Source organism: Xyrauchen texanus, chromosome 7 (genome assembly GCF_025860055.1).
Source record: "Xyrauchen texanus isolate HMW12.3.18 chromosome 7, RBS_HiC_50CHRs, whole genome shotgun sequence".
Taxonomy (NCBI): Eukaryota; Metazoa; Chordata; class Actinopteri; order Cypriniformes; family Catostomidae; genus Xyrauchen; species Xyrauchen texanus.
In genome coordinates, this window is record NC_068282.1 from 25,496,807 (window position 1) to 25,522,850 (window position 26,044).

At 37.3% G+C, this 26,044-nt stretch overlaps 1 protein-coding gene and 1 long non-coding RNA gene across 2 annotated transcripts in view; one reads left to right on the forward strand and one right to left on the reverse strand.

Moving 5' to 3' along the window:
- Positions 1–26,044, forward strand: part of LOC127646447 (transmembrane protein 131-like) — a 95,416-nt gene that overhangs the window by 21,302 nt on the left and 48,070 nt on the right. Inside the window, exon 2 of the mRNA XM_052130114.1 lies at positions 17,701–17,762. Within this exon, the coding sequence (XP_051986074.1) occupies positions 17,701–17,762 (62 nt within the window). The remainder of the gene's footprint in view (positions 1–17,700; positions 17,763–26,044) is intronic.
- Positions 7,688–9,911, reverse strand: LOC127646449 (uncharacterized). The gene is made up of 3 exons (XR_007970935.1): positions 9,811–9,911; positions 8,120–8,491; positions 7,688–7,994 (listed from the first exon to the last, which is right to left on the reverse strand). It is a non-coding gene; the product is annotated as an uncharacterized LOC127646449 (long non-coding RNA).

Genomic DNA, 26,044 nt, shown 5'->3' on the forward strand with positions numbered 1-26,044 from the left:
AGGACAATTGTACAGGTGTTTAGTTGTTTCTGTTTTTTTTTTCCTAGCGCACATTCATTATATAGATATATAGTGTGTGTGTGCTAGGACAAAATGACAGAAACAACTAAACAACTGTACAATTATCCAATAAATACAAATATAAATAGATAAATAAATAAATACATATAAAGTAGCATTATCTTTTCAGACCACAATGCATTTACCTTATAAATCAAATGGGAAAACAAACACACACACTCTCTCTCTCTCTCTCTCACACACACACACACACACACACACACACACATATAATGTGTGCGTGTTACATAGCAACTCACAGATGTAAAATTGGACCATCTTTTCCGTCCTCAAGCATATCACCCTCGGCGCTGTCTTCACTCTCCTCAATTTCGTCATCGCTGCTTCGAGTGATCTCAAATAAAACATCTTCAGCAGAAAAAAAACTTCTTTTGATGATCCATTTGATGAGATAATCCGTCCAGTAAGTAAGACGCAAAAACAGATGTTGACTGGGGAACCGTCTTTTTACAATGGCTTGTTTGTTGTCAAATGACGGGGGTGTGGTCACAGCCTACGTCGCAGGTTAGCTCCTCAATAGAGAGTGGCTGATTCAAATAAATAAAAAAACATCTTGTTCGCGAGGAATTTAATCTTCCTAGGTATCGTTGGAATCGTGCACTGCTTGGCTACATTTTCTATCAGTCATATAATTTCAATTCTTTCATTGGCTTTCGTTGTAAAGACAAATTAATAGGATCAGCATATCATGACGTCAAAAAAACTGACCGCAGTGTTTGGATATTTTGACCTATATATTGCCTATCTTTGTATTTGTGTGTGTGTGTGCGGTCTTAATTTGTTCATTACACTCTAAGCAACACACCCATATAACGTTTGGCTACCGGCATAATTTTATTGCATAACCGACAAGTATGATACTTCACCCTGAAGAAACTCGATGTAAACAAAGGAATAACCATCGATGTTACAATGTTATTGTTTCTTTGGACTAAAAATGCTCTATGGGATGTTATTCAGTGGACCCTCACCTTTCCATTCAATCTGGAACATTTAGCAGTGGATGCGTGTGTGGCTCGTTATTACGACACTACTGGTATGTACTCCGTTTTTGATTACGTGTGTTTTGATCTGTACTGCTTACATAAATGCAAGAAATACATTCGTTATAAGCTTTTCATCGAAAAACAGAGCTCTATCATTGATGCTTGAGGCTTACACCTTTAAAATGATATATAGTTTGCCAAGATTAATGATGTTCTTTCACGTTAAATCTATTCATAAACATTAAACTAGTGGGGGAAAAAAACTCTTCAGTGCGCCGGCGCACTGGCAAAGGTTAACAGGTTAATGGTTCTTTTATGCCGTTTTTGGAGCTTGACAGTAACTAACATGACTAACACACAGTATCTAATTTGGATCGGACTTGTCGGACCGATACCCGATATGTTTAAAAGCTTCAATATCGGAGTCGATACCTATCCATGTATCGGATCGGTGCATCCTTTATTCAAAATGTAAACATATATAAATTGCCATGGTTGTATCAAAGAATGATTTCTCACCCCCTAATATAGCCCATTATATATTATAATATTTATTATAATCTATTTCTATTTCAGAAATTGTCTATTTCTGTCTAAATACTAGCTAATACAGTTAGTGTTACTATAGTAAATATATGGTTATTATATGTGTGAAAAGTCTTGTTTTTATCTGCATTCCTGTTCATCTTGTCAGTAGTGTACTGTTTTGAATGTTAGCAGTTTAATGTGGTTTTAATCTACACGCTGAGTGTTTTCATAGAGCATTGGACCTGAGTATTCTGTGCCGTATTCAGATGTTTTCCTCAACTCGTGCCGAGCTTCACTGGTTCTCACAGGTAGCGCTGTAATGATCAGTGCTGTGTGTCGAGAGCTCCAGACCGGTTCGGTGAGTAAATTCACCTTTTCCGTGCTCGCGCTGTGCTTGTCACTGGTTCTTGCAGCGCTGTAATTATTCACTCATAACGAACACACTTGTTCTGTGATTGCGCTGCTCTGTCCAGTGAGCTGTGCTAATAATTGGTCCGTGTAGGGTATAGCGCTGTTTTGTTCCGCATTTGAAATTGCTTTTATAGAAAACAGCAGTGCATAAACGAGAGAAAGAGGGAGAGCTGGCTATCACTGTAGTCTAAATAGTCGCATTTTGTGACCGTTTTCCCCGCGGTGCGACTAAGTTTGCAAAATGTGACCACTTCTGGAACCCTGTTATGACATGCTATGACAAAAGTTCAGTGATGGTATATTCACAAAGTGCAAAACTGTAGTTTGAGTCAGAATTTGTGTACACAGGGCAGCAAGTTTGGAAAATGAAAAGTAGCCTACATCTCCCACTTCCAAGAGCTTAGCTTATCTGCTCAACAGATGCCTGGAGTCATTGTTCAAAGGAATTGTTGGTAGAGAGATGCTTGATTGCTGTTGCATAATTCTTTGAGTCTGGTGTGTGTAAGAGCACATAGTGTTCTAGCTTTCAAGGCCTAGATCTTACACAATGCAGTGAGAGGCTTTTCAGTTGAGCCTGAATTCTTTGAATGTGAAATGGTTATGTGATTGATTTGCTGGCTTCAATTTCTTTCCAATGTATATCAATAGAGCTGGGCAGTAGCATGATGTAATCTGATACTGACGATATCTGACAGATATGATATCCCGATGCTGATCAACAATATCTGAAATGACAAAATCATGGAGCTGAGAAGTCACCAACACTATTAAATAGTAGCCCAATATCTATCATGCACTAAGATACTTATTAAAAATATTAAAACGTGTATATTAGAGCTTAAAGTAGCCAGTTGTGTCCATTTTCACTGCTGTGAAACTAGGGCTGTTCGATTATGGCAAAAATCATAATCAAGATTATTTTGGTAAATTTTGAGATAATTATTTAACATGATTACTCTTTGACTATGAAACATTCATTTATTGTAGAGATGCACCGATTGCAATTTTCTTAGCCGATTTCGATTTCCGATTTTTTGCAAGTGTGACCTGCCTCCTTTCTAAGAACTATTATTGACCACATATACAAACAAAATCTACCTTTCTTCAATGCTAAATTTTATTTTCATAATAAAATAAATGATTAAACATTACAATTTCCCCCAAACTGCACTAAGTTACAGGATCTTCTCTCCCTTAAACAACTCTCAAAATAAAGTGCTCTGTGACTGGAAAAGAGGTAGAAATAACAATTAACTGCAAATGAGTTGCTTTATATAACAGATGTAATTTCCTACTATTTTTATAAATGGACCTTTTTCTCTTTATTACTCGTCTAACAAAACAATTCCAAAGATCTGAAAAACTGAAGTGTCCAATACGCTCAACTTGCGTTAGATGTCCAAATATCAGTTGTAAAACTGAGCACTGCTTTGGGAACGGCTTGTAACCATATCTGTCAACACTCCCATTTTTCCCGGGAGTCTCCCGTTTTGTTATTTCTCCCAAAAAAGACTCCCGTAATTTGTATGGCCCAAACCACGTTATATGAATAATCACATCAATATATTATTCCAAGGTGGTCCAGTTGCCAGATCTTGAATGAAACGCATCCTACTCACACAATCGACACATCATACACATTACAAATCATTTGACCACAATCTGGCAACCTACAACCCAGTTGCACTGTTGATATCTGCGCAGGCATCACTGGTAGATGGGAGAGGAAGACTCAGCTGGTGCTCCGGTGATAAAAAACAAAATATACATGTACATTTAACAACAGCTGGATGGAAGAATTGAATTTCATATCCCGAAGCCATATCGACAATGCCCACGCCTTTTGCAATGCGTGTCGCACTGATTTTAATATCGGACACGGTGGGAAAAATTACGTTAATCACAACGGCACAATTTGTATAGTATTTAGCCTGCCTCTGCCATCCAGCACCCCCCTTCCCCTTTCCCGGATTTGTGTACCCAAATGTTGACCGATAACCGGCTGCGTGTGTTACATGACATGAGATTAAACAGCTCAGGCAAAGCGACGTCGGAAAGTACCTCATACTCTGTATCGAGGAAATTTATGAGATTTCTGATCCCTCTGTGGAACTATGGAGAACGGCTGGTCATCCAGGGCCATGAATTCCATAATTTTCCTCGTAATTGCTTTGGTATTTTCATTGCTCATACCAATAGGAGAGGCTGCTGACTTGTGGCTGGCTCTGATATCTGGCTAGCTTTAGCCACTTTTTAGCTTCTTTTTTAAAATGGGCATTTTCAGCTGGGTGATGTGTTATAAATGTCTAATTAGGTTTGTTGTTCCAAAAGTTATTGTGGTGGTTCCCCCGCGGTTTAATTATTACACATTTCGAACTTTATGTATTCTTCACTCACACAGTGAAGATCTTCCACGGCAATGACATGTTTACGTGCGGCTGTGACGTTATTGCCTGCGGTGCTGGCAACAAAACGGACCAGCTTGGAATCGGTAAGACGTGAGGCTGACCGGCTGGTTACCGGTCTGGGTCGAGCATGCGGAAAATCGGCTAATTCCGGTCCCTGGCCGGTCGATCGGTGCATCTCTAATTTGTTAGCCTAAAAAGACTAATCAAAAACACATTATAGAGATGCACCGATCTGATAGCTGGATCTTTTATACGGATCGGGTATCGGTCCGACTAGCCCGATCCAAATTTGATGCTGTGTTAGTCATGTTCGTTACTGTCAAGCTCTATAAAAAAACATTTAAAGTAGTTCATGTGATTCGTGCATTTTATTCAAAGCCACTAGAAGACGTGCAATAGCTCTGTGAATCACAAAAGACTGTGTTCTTTTCTGTGTTCTAAAACTCACGCACAGGCTGGTGATTCACTCGCGGCTATTATTAGCCTTCACAGCGGTGTGTAGGGTTGCAGCGGTATACCGGTTTCACGCTATACCACGGTTTGAAAATTGCCGGTTATCAAACCATGTACATTTGCTTATCTAAGGTATTGAGAAAAAAATGCAACCGGACAGAGAATCTCACATGCGCGTCTTCTTTATTCCTTGTCTGCCTGTCAGACCCGTGAACTTGCGACACACACAAACACGCACGTGCAGCGGAGAAAATGTCTGCGAGAAGCGAGGCGAGGGGTTCTGACATGAGTGTTAAAGCAGTGTTTCTCAACTGGTCTATTTGGACTGGGTCGTGGACAGCAGGGAAAGAGCAATGCCATGGTTCTCCCATTGAAGAAATTTCGGCGGCCGCCCAAGGTATAGACTATTTAGGACTGCCGACATAGATGTAATGATAATCTCGCAAACCGCTAAAGCAGACATGGGCAACATACGGCCCGTGTGCTGGATCAGGTTCATTCATCGTAAAAGCGTTTTTATATTTAATTGGATATTTCAGTTAACTTGCATTGGGACCTAACGCGTCTCCACAAGCGTTTAACATGCTCAAGGTTGCCAGATAAGAGACGAAACTTTATACTTGCGGAAACTGGAAATATTCCGCCTAATGTTATACTCATTTTGTGCAATCTGGCAACCATGCACGTCTCGCTTTCCCCTTTGAACAAACTTAGCGATCTGTAGTTTAATATTCTGCTCAAGGAAAAATGTTATACGGCTACTCTGTGTCCATTCTTGAGGCTGCTTGTGATGTTTGGTGCTACTAATTTTGCAGGTAAACCTTCTCAGTGATTAAATTAAATATAAAAGTAGATCTCGGCATCATTGACATGCGAGCAAAAGCAAGCCAGAGACGAATATGTAAATGTGTTTTTTATTTGCGCAATTTAGAAACGTTGAAGTCCCTTCGTGCCTGTATGTTAATCTAACTAGCTAGTATTTTCATAATACATTAATTTATTATTATTATTGCTATTATTTAAGACTAGCACACTGACCTAACATGGTAATGAGGAGCCTTTCCTTCTGTGTAATATGTGTATAAATATGTAATATTAGGTAACAAACGGGATAATAATGGGCCCATATGAGTAAATATGCTCTTCAATTTTTAAAAGGGGTGAGACAACTTCCTGTACCTTTTGTTTTTTACATCATCAACAAAAATAATGACACTTGTGTGATGCATGTCCTTGTACTGGAAAACCATGAAAAACACTATGCAACATAAAAGGAAATGCAACCCAGGATACATTAAATACAGGTTATGTTTAATCTATGGCAGGTCGTCACTTGATTTCCAATGTAAAATCTGTCCTGAATTTAGTAGTTAATTTAACATGCCATGATAACATGTTAACTAACATGCTTTAGTTATATAACATGTTATAGTTACATGATATTTTTTTATCATGTTTATAATTCTATTTTTTATAATTCTGTTAGCTTTCTTATTTTTTCTATTTATTTATTTTCAAAAGGGAGACTTTTTTTTTACACATATGTACCAAGAGTGGATGCCGCATCATTCTTAAAAGTGTAACACATACTTCAATAAAATAAATGGTTTCAAGTTTAAATTATAATAAGCAATATTTAAGTTGAATGGGTTCCAAAAACGAAAATAAGATTTTGTTTTTTATTATTTAATGCATTTTGTAGGTTATGCTTGGCTCTTGTTTTGACTAGTCATAGTCTTGGCCTCATAGCATACTCCAAATTTGCATTTTTATTAGGGATGCACCGAAATTTCGGCCGAAAATGGCACTTTCGGTTTTCGGCCGAAAGAGAAAAAAGGCCGAAAATGTGAGCCGAAAATATATACCTCCTCGCTCCGCCCCTCAGTGCTCAGATTTCAATCTGGATCGATGTAGCCCTTATCACAGCTGTTAGATAATTCCACAACGGCGCTACCAAACAAAGGCGATCATGTCAGTGGTGTGGAAATTCTTCAAAGTTTCTGATAAGGACATGTAACCACTGATCTATATATATAACTGGATTGCTCATAGAATTCTAAACTGCCAGCAGTAGGTGAAGCTACCGGAAGTGCTCTGGCGGCCATCTTACTATTCCCTACCGACAGAGGGCATCGCGGCATGTGCAGCGTTTAACCGCGAAACAACACTCACTTAAGGATGAGGCTAAAGAGCCCACAGGTTGTAATTTATGACTAATGTACATATTAAACACACATTAGTCGTTATCCCCATGTAGAGTGGGCATAACGATCATAATCTTTAATAATCAACAGTAAAAATACATCACCAAAGTGTATTAATACCCCTTTTTAAAGCAAAGTTATCCATCTGCAGATTGTTACAGGATGCAATGTTTCTCTGCCTTCATAGTTTAAATCTGTTGATGCTCCTTGTTCATAATGTTGACAAATTATACATCTGCATAATTTGCCAACATTATTAATCATTTTTGACCAGATTATATAGTAAATGTGAACTAATTTGGGGGGGGGGTGCATGCACATCAACACATTTTAAAGTTGTTAATAAAAATGACTAGCTTTGTGTTATATTGTAACTAGACAGTACCTCTTCAGAATAAATATAAACCAAATATAAAAATGTAGTATAGTATACACACACACACAAGTTAATATACATTGTGTGTGTGCATATATATATATACACACACACACACATACACATAAATTAATTTACTTTTGCTTAATGGAACTATCCATTTGCATTCATTTCTGGAATATGTACATATCAGCTTGTGAGCATTTAATTATTTCAACAATCCCCTGATCTTTTAAATCATAATTAGAAATAAGTTTATTGACATATGCACACTCAAGGAAATCATACATATTTATTTGTTCAATAACAAAAGCTTCCAAGTACATACAAAAATGTACTTAAACTGAACAATACAATAAAAATTTGCAGATATGTGGGAACAAATCTGCTAATGGATTTAACAACAATCCCACATTATTCAGCTTTCAAAAGAATGGTAGCAAGACATGCCATCAGAGCTAGTGGCAACAGTTCTCCACCGGATATCACAGTGACACTGGAGGCAGCATCTTCTGATATGCTGGCATTTCAGGCAGTGACGTTCAGCCTGAAACAGAAGACACAGAGAAAAACATCACTGTATGTCTTCCCAGCTTGTCCATGTTCAAAGAGGCTGTGGTGGGGTACATAGCATACAGTTAAAACAACTATGAAGATGATTCTGTGCACTACCTGTTTATCAGCACTCAGTGTCGAGAGCTCTTCCCAAGATGAACACACTGATCGACATGAAGTCCTGAGGTGGATTTATAAGACCGTCAGACAGCGCCCTGAAAGTCTGCAAGACAGCTGAGAGATTTCTTCAACAGCACACACTCACAAGGCCCATCTCTGTCCCCACAAAGGTTCTGGATCTCCATGGTGGTTCTGCATTCAAGGAACTTGAGGCAAATGTGTTCAACCTAGAACCATACAACAATCACGTCTTCATACTCAAAGTGCATTGCAGAAAGCTGCACAAACATCAGGCTCCACTTCATTGCCAAGGAAACATGTGCTGCATCACACTCCAAACGGCTTAAGAAAACTCTGGGCAAGCTTGTACTGCAAAATAGAAGAAAAATTAAAAGTTTGATATAAAGATCAGGGGCCGGTTGCACCAGCTATACGAAAGTTTAAACTTAGCCTAGTTGTGGCGTAAATGAGCACGAAGTCACAATTTACGCACTACTAAATATTAAACTTCAGTACGACGTAACCCTACGTATAAACTAAATATTTACGGAAGACTCCGAGCAGGTGTAACTGATGGAATAAAAAAAGCAGACTGATATTTTATGACATCAATAATCTCATGTTTTGCATAATAGGCATCAATCAAATAATTGTGATTTTGACAATTAATTGACTGTTTTAGGTGTTTCATAAATATGATGATTTATTACCATAGAAACTCACTAATTCATTTATACAGATTTTTACAAGCTTGAGTCATACAATAAAATAAGGGTATGATTTCCTTTTCAGGCTTCAAAATCATATGAATGACAGTCAAATATAAAAGTATAAAATGTTAAATAATTAAAATAATATCTTAATTATCAAAATATGTTTCTCAAGAGAGCTACTCTTGTGACATCCGCAGTGAAGGTTTGTACATCAACCGTAACACAATCAAATTGAAGTTCATGGATTTTTAATACTTCTGTGTACAAATATGAACGCTGCTTAATAGATCAATGCAGGTAAACGTCATAGTATGCGACTACGCATCACTTTACGGAGAGTTTACGACTTACTAGTTAAGACTTGCCTTAAGAACAGGTGGAGCAACCAAATTAAGCACCGACTTAGTTGCAAACTAACTAGTAGTTACGAAGCCTTGAACTTTATACCCCAACTTAAGACCTTACGCACAGCTATTTACTCAACCTCATGTCCTTCCAAACCTGTATGACTTTTTCTGTGAAACACAAAAGATGACATTTAAAAAATAAATTTTGTCCATATAATGAATGCCATTGGTGACCAAAACTAGCTATTTTGCTCACCATTTACTTTCCTTATATGGAATACAAAATACATTTTTGGGGGTTCTGCAAAAGAAAGTCACATGGATTTGGAAGGACATGAGGTTGAGTATATGATGACAGAATTTACATATTTGGGTCAACTTTTCTATTAATATTAGCCTAAATGTTATATATGTTATACTATCTGAAACACAGTAATTTTATGAGACTTATACTGCATGTTGCAAAAGTATCTTTATTGCAAATAAAAAATATTTTTTACTCTGTTAAAACAGCTCTTTAGTGAAGCCAGGCTGTCTCCTCATACAGCTTTTCCTCCTGTTGCAAACCAATTCCAGTTTTATCTAACATTCAGTGGGATGTTTATTGAAATCCAAACGGCAAACTTACCTTGTTTAACTTCAACAATATCCATGTGCTCCTTGTCAGGGCTGGACTGGAAAGAGAAATCGGCCCGGGATTTTACATAACTGGCCCAAAAGTTGTTGGGGGAGAGTATTCGCTAACGCGGCGGCTCGTTTAGCTTATCGCAGACAACACAGCGTAGCTAATATTCATTTATCCTAAGAAAATAACCACAATGCACGTTCAACGTAAACAAAAGCTACAAAACATAATTATGTATTTAGAATAAAAACTTTAAAGCCTGCTAAAAATATGTTTGAAAATGTCTACTGATATCTTACCTCAGTTTCTTAAACTTGTTTCTATTGAAGTAACACGTGTGCCGCTGAACGTAATGCTGCTGCAATAAAGAGTAACATAACACGCTCACATTTAGAATAAGCAGGGGGAAAAATGAAAGTCAAAATAATGAATTACATATTTAGGAAGATTGCATTGTGATGCAGTGTATGCAGACATAAAACATTGTTTTTAATGTGACTGGATAGGTAAAAATTACTCACCAAAACAGACGATTTCCATTTGAGACCCATAGGAATACAGAACGTTAGGGAATACCAAGATGGCGGCGCAGTAGCTTCACTGTTGTGACGTCATGAGCTATCCAGTTATATATATAGATCAGTGCATGTAACCCACACAAGGTTACTGCAGTGCAATTCTGTACTCTGCCAGAGGGTGGCGCAAATTTTCTAGCAACACTCGCTTTTCCTTTCTTCCGGTGGAGACGTTGCGAGAAAAAACCTCAAGATCTGGTTGAAAGCTGGGAGAGAGTGAATTGAGCCGCATGACTCTGTGAGCTCAAGATACCTCCGGTAAGGATGTTCTTTTAAAAACCAATCGGAGTTGTGACCCAAATTCTTGCTGTTGGATACCATATAGACACAGATTCAGATTGTTTTATGTTGTTGAAGATGCTTATAAAAGATCGCGAATCGCGCTAGCATCTAAATGTGAATCGGTTTTGATTTTAGCTCTGCTGCTAGCTTAATTTTTGATAGTATTCACATCACTAAAGGTGCCTTTATACTTTGTTTTGTTGACTTAGAAGTCATTTGATTGAGGGAGTTTTTATCCTCTTGTTTATGTAAGATAAGGGTGATTTAGTTCATTTAATTGTCAATATACATGTTGATACGGATATGAGAAACATAAGTTAATCTTAACTGTTAAAGAATGAGTATATTAAATATTTGGTTAAAATGTGATGTGTAAAATGTTATTAAGATGCTTAAATAGATTTAAAAGGTTAAAAACATAAATATCTGTTTTCAGAATCTCTTGATTTAATTTCTATGCTGTGAGATTGAAGTACATGATTGATTGATTGATTGTTTGTTCCCTGGAACTGACTTATCTTATGTGGTGTGATGTGTACCTATTCATTTACATAATGATTAGAGTATTTATATCCTTTACAATTGGTTATATGTGATTTGACATTTGAATGGAGATAAGTTGATCGGATTTAAACAGAAATGATAAAATAGTAACTAATGCATCCTGTACTGTATGCATAGATTGTTTTTTTTTAGAGAGAGAGAGATCATCTGAACCTGACCCTCGTGGTCAGTGGCGAGCCAAACCCAGAAATCGACAGTGAACGGACCAAGAGCCTGGTGTGGCCAGCCGTGGCATCTTTGGAGCCCTCATTATCCTGTTCCATCATTTGAGAAACAGATAAGATCACACGTAAACCTACCCGGGTAGTGAGAAGAACATACTTAAAGAAACACACACACACCAAGAACTTTCATGGACTCAAAAGGAAGCAACTTTAATTTAAGTTTGGAAAAATCTCACAAAGAGACACTTTTGTTTTGAGTTATTTATTTTGGGTCCCTTTATATTGTGCGCCTGTGCACTCAGAAAGCCGGCTTAGGTAGGCAGGGAATGTAAATAATTGTTTTATAATTTTGTACAATATATTTCTCAAACTTACCTGTTTTGTGTTGTCTGTTCTCTGCTGACCGTTTACTACTTCAGGCTCCGTAGTCGTACCTAGAGTTTCTGATATTGGCCCAGTTTTACTTCATAGCTAATCAGATTAGTTATCAGTTACACTTACCTACAAACACAGGTTACAGACATCAAATATATACAGAATACAGCAAGAGATTCTACAGGAAAATGTCACAACTAGCGCAGCTACACTACAACTTGAGACGTATTTATCTGAACTACTCCAGAAGTGACAATCCCCTTGACTACGGGCGCATAAACAAACACCGCTTTCCTTTGCTTGCGCGGATTGTGCACAGGTATTTATCTGCCCAAGCACCAGCACAGAGAGTGAGAGACTGTTCAGTGCAGCATCTCATGTTCTTGATGAGCTTAAGTTTAGCAACTTTTGTTCTTGAAGAGAAACCGGTCACTTGTAGTTAAATAGAATGCGGTCCAATATGATGTGTATAGCAATTACATTACACTTGTTCTTCACTTGAGGATACATCAGTCGTTTACAGTTGAGGTTGGATTTAGTTCAATTTCTGCTTAAAGTGTACATACGTTTACATAAACAGAATAGAGCGCTGATCTATATATATAATTATATATTATAGTTTTATATAGATCAGTGGAATAGAGGCCCTCTGCCATTCGGTGTTCTGCCTGTTGTTTTAATTAAAATTACTGTTGCATATTTAAACTTTTTGAAAGATGCTAGCTAAGTTCATTACTTGACTGTTGTTGTGCATATAGTTTTCTAAAACTTTACATTATTTGGATAATTGTTAATAAAATCTGTAAAATTAGATTTTTACAGAACTGAAAGAATAATAATATTTAATATAGTTTTAATATATTTTTTGTCCAATTTTGTTGTGCTACTTTCAATAAAAGTGTGATTTATTTTATTGGTTTGTAGTTTTTCAATTCAGATTAATTAAATTCATGAAATTAATGAAAAAGTATCAAATTAATACAATTATACACAACATTTTTTTTTTTTTTAAATGGGTAAAAATTTCGGTTTCGGTTTTCGGCCAAGTGCATCCTGGAGTTTCGGTTTCGGCCAAGAATTTTCATTTCGGTGCATCCCTAATTTTTATTCTGTAGTCTTTTTAACTCTTCCAAATGCTTATTTTTACAGCAAATTTATCCAAATTGATGGAAATGCCAGCCAGCCTACTGCCTATACAAAAGAATAGCACAAAAACAATGTATTAATTTCAACAATAGCTCCTATTATCAATACTTAAGGCCAAGCTATACTTGCAATATGAATTGGGGAGCCTACTAGAGTTGTCAAAAATATTGATTCTGAATTTAAATGTTTTCAATACTCATTTGCCTGCTTTATCGCTTGCTCTTTAATTCGCTCTGACAGCGACACATCTGGACACACATATATATACACACACACACACACACGTGATTGTGAAGAATGTGTGAATGAAGTTTTCTCACCTCAGAACGATCACTATGATGGTATTTAGGCGCTCCGATTCAATGTCACTGAATCTGTTCTGGACCGCTTCAACAATGTGGCTTTCGAAGTTTTTACACCATGGTCAGTCTCTGCTTTTTTCTCAAGAAGACAAGTTAAAGCTCTAATGGATGGTATAACATCTGCAGCCGATGCGGTTAACAAGCTGATTTGTTGCGTGAGCTCTTCAAATGGGGCGAGAAATCCTTTTTTCTACCAATTTCCAATGGCTGCCAGTGAACAAGAAAGGCAAGTCATAGTCAGCTCCATAAGAACACAGGGAACGTTTCTGTTCCAGCAGACTCTGTAGCATGTATACAGTACTGTTCCACCTGGTAGGTACATCTTGCTGTAGCCTCTTGATAGGCTGGCCAAGTTGTTTCTGAATACTATGAAGTCGGGAGTATTTGAAATGATGCATCTTCCAGAGGCTATTATATCAGCGATGCTGCATTTGTGACAACTCCCTCTGCCACGGCGAGCTGGAGTGTATGAGCCATGCACGGCAGGCTGGGTAGATTCACTCATAGCTTTGACCCTGCCTCAATCCCTAGATGACCTTGTTCGTCCAAAGGGTAAGCCCAAAGAGGTACGATGAAGCCCGGAAGTGACTGTGGGAACATAACTGGCCATGACATGCAATAGCACGCTGTCATTTAGCCCGATAGTGGAAACGCGGCTATTGTCTCATGCAACGACATTTTGGCCATAGGCTTGTGTGTTTGGTTAAAATGATTCTGTCACTGGTGTGTTTGTATGCTCAAGAGTTGGTTTCAAGTTTCTTGTTGTTTTTGCCTGTTCAGCAACACCTGGCTCCCTCCCACTATCTCCAAAATTGATTTTGATTCAGACTCGATTGTTTAAAGGAACACAAGCCTTAAGGCTATTTACACCAAATTCTTGACGAATTTACAAAAGGAACTACCAATTAAAGTTCTGTTCACACCGAGGACTAAGCGAATAAAATAAAAAACGGTGGCATTGTTCTACAAACATTTATTCTTGTTCATGTATCTTTAAGTATTCAGCTGTCAAAGTTCAGGTTAATATATTTAACGCATTTAAGGCATTTATCTTCCTAATTTAGCATAACTCTTTAATTATGTTCTTTACATGTTTTTGATACATTTTGAGGAATATAGGCTAGTGTTTTATGACTGATTGATGATGAGGAAATGGTGATGTTGCATTCTTCCTGTGTCTACGATCTTCATATTTATGTTTCTGCTACAAGCATATTCCAAACAAACTCGAAACCAGCTTATCTTTTAAAGCCTGGATAATATAACAGGATACAGTGATATAAATGCACGTGGAATAATGTACATTAAGTAAAACAGATTTAGCCTAAAATATGACATTAAAAATAAAATATAAGAATACTCAGCATCATGGGATTTTTCTTTATTTAATTATTGCATATTTGTTCTAATAATTTGTATTAAATTCATTAATACAGAATGTCTTGTGCATGGTAAGGCTGCAACAATGAATCATTACAATCAATTATTTTTGATAATGGAAATCATCAACAACGAATTTCATTATTGATTAGTTTGGTACATGGCGATCAGCTTTTTTGGCTCCTGATATTTAAATATTTGCCAATACAGAGTCCCGATCCGATTGTATTTGCCTAGATAGTAGAGCTGCTGACTTTGTTATTTTTGTAAACAAAAACAAAAAAACAAAAAAAAAGTAAACAAAGTAACAAAGATGTCTTCAACTTAATGCATTTAACTTAGTGCAGCTAGCATTTTTATAAAACTCACACATAAAACCAACTTCTACTTAGAATGGTGTAATAGCTTATTTTAAATTTAATAATTGGGTACAAAATAAATCACAAATCCACTGAGTTCTGTAAGGATGAATAGAAATCTTACATACACTTACAAATGGTGTAACACTTGAACAGGCCCAAGTTGCCATTGTGACATACTGACAACCAGTAAAAACCAAGAAAGCATCACACACCGCAGATATACTTTCAAAAATAAGAAACATAGATTCATAATAAGCTTTTAAACTGCTCCAGTGAGAAATCATTAATATCTATGGTCTGTTTACTGTCTTTGAGATTTGCTGTAACACAGATCACCAATTATTAAGCAAATGCATGAAGACTCGTGTCGTTATTGAAGGTTAAACCGTTATATTTATTATTAGTGGTATTGTGACCAACATGATGATTGTGACCAACATGTGTTGACTGATGATGATCTATTGAGAGCACCTGAAGAGTGCACGTCTTTGACACAGAGAGCACTTATGTTAAAGAGAGTAAAGCTAAAAGCGCTCATGATTGCTCAAACAGTCTCTATCACTCAACACAATGTCTGATTGTCACAACTCGTGTCGTGTATCGTGTATTTGCATGTTTAATTTGTTTTTAAACTTGTTAGCAGCCTCTATATCCTCTTCCTGTGCAACGAGTCTGAATAACAACCGTAACGACTCTAGAAAATGGGCAAATTAATATTCATACACATGTAATTCTTACACATTTTTTAAAACAAACCGGCATATTCATCTAAATTACATCATGTCTCAGTTTAAATTCATGAATGCTTAGAATTGCCAAAATTCCCCCTCCATAGGCCATTCTGTCATGCTTCAAGGGCTGAGAAAGCACTCATTCATATGAAGAACCATGTATGTGTGATTGCCTGCATGCTGCAAAAAAGATCGGCCTTAAATCTAGGCACGATAGCCGATCAAGGATTTAAGACGAATATCGGCCGATTTTGAACGGTGGCCAATCGATTGGGACATCTGTATCTCCAGCACGACTTACATTTTATTGCTATTTTCTGTTTTGTTATGTATACGTTATGAATTCAAAATCAGTCGCATATTTAAACATATGCTGTTTTGTTTTTACCATATGCGAGGCAAACAAGCACGTGCATGTTGAAAGGGAGCCAGTCACATTGATTAAACTTGTGTTTGATATATCAACCAGCCCTAAAGTGCAGTACAACATTGATCTTATTTATTTTTATCTAATTTATTTTTTAGTATTTTTATATTATTTAAATGTGTAAACATACGTACACACACACACACACACACACACATATATATATATATGTATGTATGTATGTGTGTGTGTGTGTGTGTGTGTGTGTGTGTGTGTGTGTTTATGTATATTTACACATTTACATATTTATTTTTTTTCCATTTAGTTTTTAGTTAAAGGAAATCCACCGTTAAAAAGAGTAGTGTTGTTTCTTAGTAGTGTTCAGTTCAATAAATGATGTTTCAAAAGTCAATGAGTAATGGTGTTAAATAATCGTGATCAAAACACCAGGTATGTTATATAATATGAGGTATCAGCATATTACATAAATATACTAAAAAAGTATGTTTACAGATTCTATATTATTTTAGTATATATTTGCTGTGAATTCATAGTTTTTTGGAGTGACACAGGTAAAAGAGCACAGCACCTGTGTTTGCCAGTTGATTAGCACCACCAACACACTGGATTGTGCAGCTGCAGAGACTCTGGGGGAAAAAATCGAATTGTTCAGTTCATTTTCATCACGAAGAAAGAAAATTGGACTGCTCTCCGTAAAAAAAACCTTTGGATTGTTTGACAATTTGTCTGAGCCGGTGTGAATAATGCCATGGGAATCCATTGTTCCTTCTTTAAAGCTATCTTAATACCACTCAGTGTTACTTATATGAAGTAACACGATGTGGTTTTGAAAGTAAAATCAAGTTTTTTTTATAGCATACCTCTGAAAGTGTAGCCTGTATGAGGAATATTTTGAGCTGCATGAGTGTGACCTGCCCCTGTCATTATAAGCTTCACTATAGTTACAGTACTGCAAACTAATAATGGCACTGTGAGTAGCCTGACATGATGCTGAATATGAGAACTCTTATTCGAGCTGTTCTGGGAGGATTTTCCTTAACCCATCTGTTAATCTGTAAATGCAGCATGCTGTCCCACAACTAGTGCGTCTACTCAAAAGGCTTCTGATTTTATGTTTTAGTATAAGCACAAGACGTATCGTCTTAGCTAACAGATGTCTGCTCACTGTTTTAACTTTGTTACAGATGCTCTACTTGTGCAGTTAGTGTCATCCGTGGTTGTTTTCCTTGACCAGATGCATTTCTGTTTTTCTTTCCATTCTTATCTTTTGTGCCATAGCAAGTGTTTCTGGGAAGCCATAGCATATCTCTCACATTTGAAACCATACATTCTGTTCAACAGTCCTTCATCAAGAGCTCACTTGAGGCATATCCAGACAGTGAATGATCACAAAATGACTAATGATTCACTGTCTTTTCAGTCCTTTGTGTTGCCTAGGTAATTGTGTCCAAATCTGAAACACTCCCAGAGAGCCACTTGCACACACTGAGCTCAAATCATCAACATGGATGGTTTTGTTTACTGATACCTAAACCTCCTGAGAATTTTCTCTGTCTGTCTACAGCTTTCATACAGTCAGTCAACATCCTGGAGGTACTACACTTTGGGGAAGGAAGCCTCTTGCAGGTAAGCCTTTCAAGAGTTTTTGTGATTACCATAGCATGCAGCTTGCATTGCAGTATCCATGCCGTACGTTTCTCAAACAGTGTTTTTATGGGTCACCTAGGACTTCTCCAGTGTTCCTACAGAATGAAGCTCTGGAAGTATGGGGGAAACCCCCCACCCCTTTTAAATAATAATATAATTCTTAAAATAGTATAGTTAACATTTATCTATATTATATATATTGGTAAAATTATAATGTTATAAAATAACCAAGTGGTCAAAAAAATCGTATATAACCACCTTTCCATTTGCCATCACACAAGTGTCCGTCTACAAAAGGTGGAAAATTACTAATACAAATTAAGATCTAAAGACAATTCAACATTTTAACTTAATAATATTAATTTAATTTTAATTGGAACCACCAGAATTAACTAGTTAACACATGTGATTTAATTTTAGTTTAACATAATACATTTTTCTTAATTGTGATTAACACATTGATTGTTAATAAAGCATAAACATTGGTGTGAAGGGCAGAACCTTTGTTATGTGTCCGCCCTGAGTAGTTACACTGACGCACACACCACTAATGGCACTTTTCCACTGCATGTTACAGATTCGACTCACCTCAACTCTACTCGCTTTACTTTTCTTAGCTTGCATTTCCATTGCAGTTTAGTGCCACCTCAACGTTGGTGGGATTATAGGCTGATTGTCATAGTTGCGCTGCCTCTACTGCCGTGACATCATCATAAACACTACACAAACTGAACAAAACAATAACACGACCACTAGCTGTTAGCTACTAGCTCATTGTTATGCATAAAGCAGTTGTTGCATGGTGATTTTACACGAGTAAAATCGGCCTGGTTGTTTTAGATGCAATCTTCCAGTATCTGGACAACTAAGTAAAGTGAAGCTTTCAAGCAGAGTATAGAGATAACATAAAACATACCATCCTCCATCGTGGATCAACGCCAGTCCAGGGCACTCTCCCTCCCATTGCTCGGATTAGCGTCCATTTGGTCGAACCACTTCCACTTTTCCTTGATGGTTCTGTAGCCACTTTAAAAAATAAATTGTACTTTTCCCTGCACTGTTGGTAGGTCCAGTGGTAGCCGTATGCGGCCAACAGCTGATACACTTCCTGAGAGACTTTTTCGTTTCACTCATCGTTTATTGACCACGGTGTGGTTTTGCGCACAGCCATTTCTTTTTTCACAATTTGAATGTCGCGTGAACAAATTATACTTTTATCGCTGTTGGTAACTTTAGTGTCGGAAATCCAGGGACGCTGGTAGTGATGATTCTCCCTGAACGATCAGTGATCTGCAGGATTTTGACATCACATTTAGTATTGGCTCGGCGCTTTTAGAACCTCAACCGAGGTGGTACTAAAAAAAGTATCAGGTACTATCCACAGTGGGGAACACCCCAAAAAAGCGAGCTGATTCGAGTTGAGCTGTACAGTGCAATGGAAAAGCCCCTCAACACACACATACAGTGCCAGAGCCCTACTCCCAAATGAGCCTACAAGCTTAGCATAAAATAGTGTAATACGCCAGTCCCATAATTGACATTTTATGGGCAGGACTGTCGTAACAAGCTAGTCTCTCCCATGATAGAGCCCATCTTTTTTGAATATGCAGGGAAACGTTTTGCAGAGAGTTTAACAATCCAGGATGTGCTTCGACATTCATACCGGCATACAGCTCTCCTTAAACATCAATAAGCACTTCTACTCTAAATGAAACAGTCATTTGATGCATGGTTATTGACTTAATTCGCATGTCGCGCAACTCTCTAGATCAGGACTATTCAATTGGCGGCCCGCGGGCCACATGCGGCCCGATAACAACCTCCAAATGGCCCAGCCCGTGGTCCCGCCAAAAACGCACCCCCCACATAAATTCATAAAGTAGTACAGACCACGTTGCCCGTAACACGCAAACAATACAGAGCGTGCTGGTAGTAGCCTAGATTATTTTCAATATGTCTTTCTCAACACTGAAACGTAAAATTGCCAGTGAAAACAGTCAGTTTAACCCTGCTTGGACTGAAAAATACTTGTTTATTTTACCGCCACATCCAAACGCGAAACCGATGTGTTTAATTTGTAATGAGTGCGTTGCAGTACTTAAAGATTACAATGTGCGGAGGCACCACGTTGAGAAACACCAGACTTTCCGCACCAATTTCCCCGAGGGATCTCAAGAGAGGGCTGCAAAAGTGCAGAGTTTGATTGCATCTTACAACCGGAGCAGTTCTACCATGGTGCGGTCATTCACAGCCCAGAGAGCTACCGCAGCATCCCTTCGTGTGTCCTGGATATTGGCAAAAGAAAAGGCCATTCACAGACTCGGAAACTGTAAAGGACTGTATGCTTGCCGTCGTGGATGAGGTAATAAATGACGATAAAATTAAATTTGGCACTACAAGGCAGAGACAAAACTGTCATTGACCTTGTGGAACAGATGCGCGCATTCCAAGTTAAACTGGACCTTTTTGCAACTGATTTGAGCACTGGCCGAATGCTGCATTTTCCGACACTCCACAAGCGCATCTCATCCCCCGCACAAATCACGGATGTGATGACAGATTTCATTGCGAGGTTGAAAAATAACTTTGCTGGTCGATTGGTGGACTTGTTCTGCCCACAGAGGTGGCCGTTTTTGTCAGAGACCCGTTCACGGTTGCAATAGAAGGGGACTTATCCGCCAGAGCAAAGCAAGTGGTTCCTTTCATTGATGAGGGACAATTTGAACTTGAACTTGCTGACATGCAGTCATCTGTTACCATGGCACAGGAGCTTCGTACTAACGGACCTGCAGTGTTTTGGACTGATGTCAACGTACATCAGTTCCCTAACATTAAGAAAGTAGCGATCGTCATGCTCAGTATGTTTGGATCAACATACACATGTGAGTCAAGTTTTTCACACATGAACTCTATAAAAAGCAACTCTCGTTGGTCCCTGACTGACCGTACTCTCCACCAATGCCTTCGGATTGCATTGACAACTTACGAGCCTAAAGTCACTGCTCTCGTTCAAAACAAAAAATGTCACTTCTCCCACTAAGTCAGCAGGTTAACTGTAGCCTACATCAATATAATGTGGGATGTGTAGCAAAGGCATACCTAATCACAAATGTGTTGATTTTATATGTTCCCGCAATATGTGCTGTAGTAAACCTTATTTACATGTGTTAGTTCTAGTTGTGAATACCGTGCACGTTTTATTTTATGCACTTTAAGATGTTCCTGGGTCAAATGTGATCAAGATGTTTATTTTGTTTCAAAAGGAAACGTAATGTTATTGCTAATGTGAATAGCCTACTACTGTGCACTATTTTGTTTTTAGCACTTTGTGATCAGATAGGTCAGACATGTAGCCTAGGTAGGCGTAGGCAAGAGGTGCCTAGGTCATTTTTTTTTTTTCATTTGTAAGTGGAAAAAGGGGCTACCTCAGATTCTGTTCAGTTAGCTCTTTCATTGTTTTTATGCACATTTTGCTGTGCAAACTGACCAAAGTTAAAAGAGAAACAATGAATAAACCTTACATGTTTTTCAACAAATTTGTTTGTGTTAGTTTAAAAAAATTTTCATTACGAGCTGCTTCGCCGCTGAAATAACTGGCCCAGTTAACCTTCTTGGTTTGAAAATCTGGCCCAACTGAATTTGTAATTGAATAGCCCTGCTCTAGATATATGTGAAGAGTCAGCTATAGATTTTTAAATTTTTTATTGCAGATGTATACATACATAAACGATCAGAGAAATGAAGCATGGTTGTATCTTTTACAATGAACAATCATAACAATAGAAAACAATATTATGGATTTGCAGACATCAAAATGTGAAGTTATGCTCATTTTGTGGTTTTGTTGAAGAAACAGCTCCCCATTTATTTTGTGATTGTAGTATAACCAATACATCTTGGATTGACTTAAGCTCTTATGTTTTTAGCCCCACAAATAGCTATAGTTTACACGCGATATGGCTATGACCTAACGTCACATCAAAACAAGTCAAGAGTAATCGAGCATACGCTTCAATCTACAATAAGCCAATGGTAAGCAGGACCCGCCCACATCATTATCATACACGAGACAGAAATATAGGAATAAATATAAAAATAAATACATGTGGGAATATTTAAATATAGAAATAAATACATGTGGGAATAAATTAATATAAAATAAATGAATGCATAAATAAATAATAAAAAAACAAAAACAAATGAAAGAATAATTTTTTTTTTTAAAGAATACAAATAAAAAGAGAACATAATAAATAAAAAGAGAAAATAATAAATAAAGGAATAAAAAGTCATACAAAAATAAATTCAGGAATAACTTTAATTAAAAACGAATTATATTTGATTTATCAACACATTTATCCTTTATTTTCTTATTATTACATTTATTTATTTATGTATTTATTTATTATTTTTGCATGTTTTGTCCTCCATAGCGGAACGCGAATCATTGTGTAGGATGAGAGTTTATGAGATTTAATGCCCATTTACAATGAATATGCAACCAATGGGGAAACTAGTTCTTTCAATTAGTCGAACTCACACTTAGATTTTGGGAAATGTTTAATGTTAATTGAATTTGGGATATTTTAGTGAATTTCTATCTTTGTACTGTTAAAGCTTTGCTTGGAAAATGTTAATAATGCATTTATTGTTACATATCATTTTGTTTTATTTCCTAAGATCGAAATACATGCATTTTGAATAGAAAAGGATATATGGTGTCAAATTTCAGCACTTTCTGATTAAAATTTGTAATCAACTGACAGCACTAATTTTAAATAAATATTAGGTTCAAGGTGAACTTTTTTAGGTTGTATACACATGTATAGGCTATATAAAGTGAACCTGCAAAGTTGTTCACACTGGATGGTATGCACAAACTGCTCTGTGAAAATAAATCTAACTAAACTTTGAGCACGTCCTGAGATTGTCTGAGATCATTTGCCGCGTTCTCATATACAACACTATTCTTGCAAACAGTTTTCAGTTGACTGAAAGAGAACAGTGCATCAGCGATGTGCAATGACTGCTTTTCTTTTGTAATTTCTTGAAAATGAAACTTGAATTGTGTTTCTTCGACAGTGTGTCTTTTGTGTCTAACAGCATTTATTGTTATGAGACATCTTCCAGTAAGCCCGCAACAGTGGCATGTAGATGAGAAAAATTATCTGCCAAGCGCATGATATAGCCTACCAGCTTTTGGCGGGTGCTGATTTTATACCCTGGGCTACTACTCAATATATTTTGTGATTTGCCAGCTCCGTGGTTTTGTAATTTCCCGATATTGTCATTCATCATCTGTCAATGAGTGTCGCAGTCAGCATCGGGATATTTGTCAGATATTTTCAAATCAGATTACATTGCTCTATTGCCCAGCACTATTGTAAAAGTAGATCTTTAACAAGCTACAAGTTATCATAAGAACATTGAAGAACACTGATTCAGTGAGTTTATTAATTGAAGGAGTCATTAGACTGTACACTTTGTGATGTGACGCGGCCCACTTTTCATTATTTTTTGGAACCTTTTAACTTGAATATTATATAATTGTAATATAATTCTGATTATTATTTATTATTATTGCTATTAATATTAATAATAGCTATTACTACATTACAAAATTACAGAATTTTTTGTATTTTCATTTATTGATTGATTGTAATAACTATTGTTTCATACTGTTTTTGTACAAGTAATATTTCTGTTATAAATGTTTTGCTTTTACACTGTATTGCTGTGGGGTTAGGCTAAACCCTCAAACCTTTATTTTGGCAGAAAACTGAAGGACGACCATTCTGTGTGAAGTTACGTTAACAACAGTCTTTAAGTGGAGCATTCCAAATATGGTATCTCCTCTTCTGTCCACAAAACCTGGTTTCATTGGATTAATTAAGATTTGTTTAACTTGCAGAGGCCAATTAATGCAATCTAATGCAGCACATTAGGGGTGATATTATCGACAACAACAAAAATTTAGATTGTCAAAGTCATTTGATCTCATTTAACGTAACATGAGATCATATAAAGTTCTATTGATGATGTGTGAGAGGAAGAAAACACAGCTCACATTCCAGATGCACTCCAAACTTTCCAAACTGCTCAAGTTGATGTAGATGCCAAAGTATGAGGATATTATACAAAAATACAAAAAAAGTAAATACAGAAGCAGTCTCTTCATAAAAAAAGAGGAGCTGGTGATCCAATTTACAGATATTTGCATTGTTTACGTTCTTTTGTATAAACATAGACGCTGAACATTGTAAACCGTTAAATACTCACTTTTAGTGTCAAAATAAAAGCTCCAGGTAAAAGTGAAGTAAATAGGACAAAAATATATCTTTTATTTAAAACAAATCTAATGCTCAAAATAATAATAAACTTGACTGGGTCCCACAATAATAATTTCGTATTTTGAAATATTCAGTTTGGTTCCAAAAAAATAAGTGAATTCGTTTTCACACACCTTGTATATACAAAAAATAATATATAAATATACATAAGTATAAATATACACCGATCAGCCACAACCATGCCTAATATCGTGTAGGTCCCCCTCGTGCTGCCAAAACAGCTTTGACCTGTTGAGGCATGGACTTCACAAGACCTCTGAAGGTGTCCTGTGGGATTTGGCACCAAGATGTTGGCAGCAGATCCTTTAAGTCCTGTAAGTTGTGAGGTGGGGCATTCATGGATCGGACTTGTTAGTCCAGCACATCCCATAGATGCTCAATCGATTTGAGATCTATGGAATTTGTAGGTCAATTCAACACCTTGAACTCTTTGTCATGTTCCTTAAAGTGCTCCTATTATGATTTTTAAACGTGCCTAATTTTGTTTCAGAGGTCTCGTACAATAGATATACATGCATCCAAGGTCAAATAACACTTTAATTTGCTCATAATTTAAATTGCGCGCGCTACCATATCCGAATTGCAGCTCCATCTGAAAAATTGTCTTTTTTACCTTTCCAATTTGAGCTCGAGTCCGATAGTGATACATCGGAAGATCAGCCTGAACCACCATCGCAAGCATGACGAGAACAGGATGTTTCTCAGTGGTAAGTTTATATGTAGTTTGACAATAATGTGAGTTAGCAGATACAGCTAACACCATGCACTGGCTGGACATGTAAAAAGACCAAATTACGTAGGTTAGTACAGGAAGCAAGTTTGGAATTTACTAATGACTCGTTTCAAGTGTTCAGAATCGGTTCTTTCTTTTGGGTGTCAATAACTCCATATTTCGTGCACTTTGATTTTTGAAACTTTTTACATTCACAAACAGCTATATAACATTCTACATGACGGGTAATATTTGAAAAACCATAATAGGTGCTCTTTAAACCATTCTTGAACAAATTTTGCAGTGTGCATTATCCTGCTGAAAGAGGCCACTGCCACCAGGGAATACCGTTTCCATGAAGGGGTGTACGTGGTCTGCAACAATCATAAGGTTGGTTGTAAGTGTAAAAGTAACATCCACATGAATGCCAGGACCCAAGGTTTCCTAGCAAAGCATCAAACTGCCTCTGCTGGCCTGCCTTTTGTGGCATCCTGCTGCCATCTTTTCCCCAGGTAGACGACGCACATGCACCCAACTGTCCACATGATATAAAAGAAAATGTGATCCATCAGACCAGGCCACCATCTTCCATTGCTCCATGGTCCAGTTTTGACGCTCATTGTAGGCGCTTTCAGCGCTGGACAGGGGTCAGCATGGACACTGACCGGTCTGTGTTGATACGCTGCCCCATACACAGCAAACTGCAATGCACTGTGTGTTCTGACACATTTCTATCATGATGAGCATTACATTTTTCAGCAGTTTGTGCTAGAGTAGCTCTTCTGTGGGATAGGACCAGACAGGCTAGCCTTTGCTCCCCACGCACATCAATGAGCCTTAGGCACCCATGACCCTGGTTCACTGGTTGTCCTTCCTTGGACCACTTTTGGTAGATACTAACCACTGCATACCAGGAACACCCCACAAGACCTGCCTTTTTGGAGATGCTCTGACCCAGTCATCTAGCGATCACAATTCAGCCATTTAGAGAGTCGCTCAGATCCTTATTCTTGCCCATTTTTCCTGCTTCTAACACATGAAATTCAAGAACTGACTGTTCAATTGCTGCCTAATATATTCCACCCCTTAGCAGGTGCCATTGTAAATAATGTTGTGAATGTTATTCATTCACCTGTAAGTGGTTTTAATGTTGTAGCTGATCAATGTATATGTAGGTAAATAATGCTTTTTATTAAGCT